Below are 6,000 nucleotides of genomic sequence, written 5' to 3'. Positions count from 1 at the left end.
AAGGTCTTTTTGGAAACTTTGGAAAAGTTTCTCCTCCACGTTTTGGTTAATGCAGTCGGAACAAACGCAGCTTAAATCAGAGCAAGATCGATGATTAACAAGCTCCGCCCCCACAGGTGGTTTTTCCAAGGGAGGGGGTGTGAGTTTGGCTTGAGTGACAAGCAGAGTTCAAACCCCTGGCAGGGTTTCATTGAGAGTTTGGTCTGTGTAACAGGATATTCATGTGAAAGCCGGCAGCCCCAGGCTGGACAGAACGTGCAGAAAGGGAGCCACCCCACTGCGGCACTTAGGGGGCGCCAGATGCCCTCCACCCAAATCACCAAAGTGGAACGACCGGGTGGTTGAGATGTCCAGCAGCTGAGCTCCTTTCCTTTCCCGCTTCCATCTGACGGACGTCTTCACAGTGGAGATATTACAACCAGCCTCCAAATAACATCACAACAACAACTCTGTCCCGTTTGAGATGCAAGAGCCCCCGCACAATAGCCCTGTGTTTGGGGCCCAGGGGCACGGCAGGGCTCCCCGCTGCCATCCAAGCTGCGGGAAAAGCAGAAGAGAGAGGTCACAGTCACACAGCGCTCCACTTCCTGCTCCACGATTCAGAGCGGCTGAAGCTCAGAGACAGATGGAGGCTCTTTAGATCCTCCCACACGACTTTGCTCCCCAGCAGGGCGCCCAAAGTGCGATTTAAAACGTTACCTCAGTTGGCCGGGATGGAGTTTGCGAGCGCCGTGCTCCTAGATTCTCATGAATACAGTCAGTTCTCTCAAACCTCTGCAGCGTGAAGAATCTCTCTCATCTGCGTTTGCTGCAGGAAGAATCCTCGAGTTTTAAAGGGTTGTAATTAAAGATTGGAAGCTAATGTTTCATTTCTCGTAATGCTCGGTTTAATCTGAGTGTGTGGGAGGTCTGAGGGGGAGGCGTTTCTCTCCTGAGCAGGTTGCAGTCAGCATCTGAGTGAAAAAATTTGCAAAGCTCTTGCAGTGCAGTGAAAAAGTATTTGCCTCCTTCCTGGTCATTTTGCAGGGTTGTCACAAACTCTTTTTGAACTTTGCTATTCCTTTATTTAGCATTACATAAAAGCTGTCAAGGTGTGTTTGGTCCTTAATGATAAAGTAACTGCTTCTATTCCTAATTTGTCTCTTAAAAATGGCTTAATTTGATCACACTTTAGGGGATTCCTTCATAAACGCCCTTTTTAATTCTTTCAGAAAATAACATTGTGCTCTTTGTCATTGTCATCTCAAGCCCCTGACCATCAAACTACCACCACAGTGTTTTGATGTGACTGTAGGTCACACTAGGCTTAAAAACGACCATTACCAATGAAAATCGATGTAAACTTGCATTCACACGTTTCAGGCTTCCGGGTTCTGGGACCAAATCTGAATTCTTCCTTTCTCCCTTCATTTAGCCCTTCAAATGGAGAGTTATCATAAAATAGTTGGTATGTCCGAATTTCTTTAGTACACTTTAAAGTGCGTTTGCCACTTTGTCGTGCTGTCCGATACCTAGAATTCAAAAATTGAGAGCACTAGAAATTTCCCAGAAGTCTAAGCGAAAAACCAGTGTGCATCGATTCAATGCTCACTACTATAAAGGACTATAAAGTCTGTTCGCCACTTTGTTGTGCTGTCCGATACCTAGAATTCAAAAATTGAGAGCACTAGAAATTTCCCAGAAATCTTTGCGAAAACTAGCATGCATCAATGCTCACTACATTAGCAAATATAGACCACAATGCATTGCGTTTGATCAATGTTTGTGGAAGAAATTTTGTTTAAATGTAATTTTTTAAACAAACTATTAAAAGTAACTCGGACAATACGCTCACTACTATTTTTTTTTTTGTTTTTTTAAACACCGGTTATGACGTCACCAATTTCACAAGCTCCAGAGCTCAAATATACATAACAACAGCGGTTTTATAACTTTGAAAAGGTTATTCTAAAACAAAAAGTTATTACTTAAATTTAAATGTACACTTCCGTTCTTTTTAGAACGCACCCAGTAAAGAAAAGTGCTTTGCGGAACCTCTCCGCGATGGAGGGCTCTGTATCCCTCTGTTTTGACGGTTGGCCCTTAAAAAAACTATTTTGGACACCGTTTCCACTACAAATGCCCCAACAAATGGAGGGGTAGGGAGAATGGAATAATTCAGATTCAGCCTTGCACTCATGGGTCGCTATGCAAATTTTTAAGTTTGTTTTTGGGCTGTACATACAAAATGCGCAATCATTTTATGCGTTCTAAAAGTTGAACCAGTTGAACTTTAAACCAATCAGAGACTGGTTTGGTCATAATGTATGAGTAGTGTCCTTTTTGAAACACAGAAGTGCCAACCATTTGAAAATTGATCTTAAAGGAGAAATTAGTAATAGTCTTTTTTGCCTGGACACCAAGTCTTTCATGTATCGGAATAGAGCTGTGAAAGAACAAAGCCTGAAGCAAGACTTGTGAGATTTGCACCGTTTTGATATTTTGGACTTGGCTAGTTCCGACTGTTGGTACATGCGCTAGTATTAGGTAACAACAGTCCAGTGTGAACACCGTACGATAAAAGCGTGTTCAAGAATGCCTATTTAGCATGTTTTGAACATAGAAAAAAAAAACGAAACTGCCCGTCAAAGCAAATCTATGATGAGTTTTTTGGGGTTCATAAAAGATGTGGTTGGAGCTCGTGACACACGTCGCCCACATTCCACAGGCCACCCACAACACTCAGCTAACCCCCCCGCCATGCGCTTACGCAGTTGTTGGACGGCTTTTGACTGTGTCTTCAGCTGGCCGGCTGCGGGCCGACCTACCCTTAACATGATGAAGTGGGGTTCAAAGGTGAGGGGTCGCGAGTGGGAGAAGGGTATCTCGGGTCATCGGAAGCCAGGCAGAGCTCGGCGCCACAGCGCTCTCTGATTGGGTCGCTGTGGTCATTGGGCTAATAGGATAAGTGGCCTGCAGGTCAGTTTGGCCCATTTCTAATGCTAATACAGGAGCTTGTCTTTGCACTGTTGCCAGGGAATGGATCCAGGGTTTAGCAACTTCACTTGGTTACAGTTTTAATCCAGACTTGTTGGAACAGATCTGTGTGAGGTGGTGGCGAAGGGGCTGACAGCTGTATTTGTCCGGTTTCTGTTTGAGTTTTATATTTAATGCAGCTTTCTCAAAGCTCTCCGGCCTTTTTAACTTTTCCCGACAGATTTCCAGACGGCTGGTGTGAAGTTTAAAAAATGCTTTGGGATAAATGGCTGAAAACTAAGAGGCCGTCTTCCCTGTCTTGTTTGGGGCTCAGGGAGTGAGTCAGTGTTTGTGATGTCTGCAATCCTTTTTAACCTTTAATCCTCTTCTTAGACATCTTCAGGGCGCTGGCTCTGCAGATCCTCCAGGCAGAGAGGTTAGCTAAGTTAACTGGCGCTAAGTGTAATGAGAAGAAATCAGATGCAGAGTGCTCACAGATCTTTGAAGTTTGCGTTGAAGAAAACGGCGTAATCTGTGAACTTTTTTAGATCTATTGTGGTTTTTAGGGGATGGGCAGATATTAATTTTTTCCCGCCGATACCAATATTTGCCCTGCAACTGTGGCCGATAGCCGATATTTGGTGATATTTACGTGTCTACAAAACACCAAGTTTAGATTTGATTTCTTCATAAGAATTACACAACTTATCTTTTACTGTGTAATCATATAGTTGACCTTTTTAACATACAGCAATGGATGTCATAGGAACAAGTATGACTTTAAAACTGAAAATATATTTGAAAACCAAATGATATTAGATACTTATTTAAAAATCGACCGGGCAGAGAGAGTGACAGCAGGTGGAAAGTAAAAAATACACACTTGTCAAAATGATTGAGCAACTGCAGTATCGGTTGAAAACCACAGATACGAACAAGATTTTGTTGGTTAAAAGGTATAAAATCAATCAAGAAGTAAATAATCGATTTCGGGCAAACTGCAGTTTCCCTTTCTTTTTATTTTCTTACCATTTTTGTCTTTTTATGTGTATGCGATGCAAACAAAAAGACCTCCAATCATAATCTTGCTTCTTCCAAGTCAATACCTGAATACATTTCTCTGTCAAATGACATGCATTATTGTCAAATATAAAATATACACAAAAACAGAACAATTAATGACTAAGACTGTAAGTTTCGCAGTGCCCAGGATCAATTAGGAACAAGTATCCTTGATGTCAAAGATAGAGTGAGTCAGAACCATACCAGTGATTTTTATTTTTTTTTATTTTTTTTTTTTAGTATTGAAGCGATACAAATAAACTCAAGTTATGCAACTATTGGCTGATACTAATACCGATATATTGCCCATTCCTCACGGTTTTGCTTTTCATCTTGAAGTTCAGAATATGATTATGTATTAGAGCTGCCACAAATTATCATTTTAATTGTTGACTAATCACCGATTATTTTTCCAATTAGTCGACTAATCAAGTCTGGATGTAAACACAGATGTTAACCATCATTAGCTTTAAATTTGAAGTGTTTTAGCTAAATCCTTACTAATATTAAATACAATTAAAACAATAGTTTTTTAAACTTTTAATGAATCTTGCAGCTTCTTTCTTTCACTTTCTTCAATCTCCGTTGGCGTGTTGTTATGGCAACCCGAGTCTCCCTAGAACTTCCTGTAACATCACTACTGACCAGATTAGCACTACTGTACTTGTGTGTCAAAGACAATGGCAGACAATAAGAAAGCACACACTGTAGCTTTGAGATAAGAAATTATATCAATAGCGACTAATGGACTGTTAAATCAGTTGGAAACTATTTTATAAATAGTTGTGACTAGTCAATTAATCATGGCAGCTCCATTTATCAGTGGAAAAGGCAAAAAACTAAAATAAAAATGTAAAAATCTATCCAAAAAGGGTCACTCTTTTCCTTTAGAGGGGTATTCAAACGTTTTGCAAAAGAGGGATGGATTTGGTGAGGTGAAAATGCGTGCGAGCCAACCAATCGGCCTGCATTCTTTGAACCCTTGGGACTTTAAATGCAAATAAACTTTATTAATTTTAACAATGTTATGCTTTTCATTTCTTCAAATGAAACAGAAATAAACACATTTTAACCAAGATTAACATGAGTTTTGCATTTGACAAAAATAAAATAAAGATACAGGAGAAAAAATCATCTTTCATCAACATTATTAAATGTGAACTGTAAACTTTTAAACATCTGAACAGGAAAATAACACTTTTTATTCTGAAGTAAAAAAAATATCTCTTGATTTTGGTTACTATCAACATTTTTGGAAATGAGCCAGAACGTGTCACAAAAGCGACAAAGTCGACAACAGCTTGTGACATCATTTAGCCAATCACAATCGAGAAATTCTAAACACAGTTATGAGAAAGAACCAGGAGCTTTTGATTTCATGACAGGAACCTGGTAGAAATGTGAAGGCCAGCTGTATTTTGCCCCACAGGCCACACTTTGGACATGCCTACTTTTAAAAATGTAAAACTTTGTGTCTTTGACTCAAAAGCTCACCCGTATCCCGTTGTCTCCTCAGATGCATCCTTTGGGACTATGTAACAACAACGACGAAGAGGACTTGTACGAGTACGGATGGGTTGGAGTGGTGAAGCTGGAGCAACCAGAACTGGATCCCAGCTGTCTCACAGTTTTAGGAAAGGTAAAGAATCTGGATTTTTTTTTTCAATGTCTTTGCTCTTCTTATTGCATCTTAATGTGATTAGCGCCTTAAATAAGTCGATCTGTTTTTACCTTTTCAGAAACCTGTTGTAGATGTTTATTTTTGTAATCCCTTTTTCAGAATTTATCTTTGATCTTTCGTAGCTCCAAATAATCCCTGGTTTTATTTTTGCTCCTTGCCAGGAGATAAACTGTCCCCCTCCCTCATATCGCTCCACCAACTACCCCTTTGCCCCCTCCCTTCCTCCCCTCTGTGCCCAGAGCCCTCTGGAGTCTCTGAGTGGTATTTTATCATATTTAATTAAGCGGTCCTCCTAATGGTAT

General features: G+C 40.4%; 1 protein-coding gene across 3 annotated transcripts in view; it reads left to right on the top strand.

Moving 5' to 3' along the window:
• Positions 1-6,000, top strand: part of znrf3 (zinc and ring finger 3) — a 79,635-nt gene that overhangs the window by 35,855 nt on the left and 37,780 nt on the right. For all 3 annotated transcript variants that reach the window (XM_036213406.1, XM_024276006.2, XM_024276005.2), the window contains exon 2: positions 5,534-5,656. In XM_036213406.1, the coding sequence (XP_036069299.1) occupies positions 5,534-5,656 (123 nt within the window). The remainder of the gene's footprint in view (positions 1-5,533; positions 5,657-6,000) is intronic.

Source organism: Oryzias melastigma, linkage group LG9, assembly GCF_002922805.2.
Source record: "Oryzias melastigma strain HK-1 linkage group LG9, ASM292280v2, whole genome shotgun sequence".
Classification (NCBI taxonomy): Eukaryota; Metazoa; Chordata; class Actinopteri; order Beloniformes; family Adrianichthyidae; genus Oryzias; species Oryzias melastigma.
The sequence above is the reverse complement of the archived record's forward strand: the minus strand, read 5'-3'. Positions and strand labels throughout refer to the sequence as shown.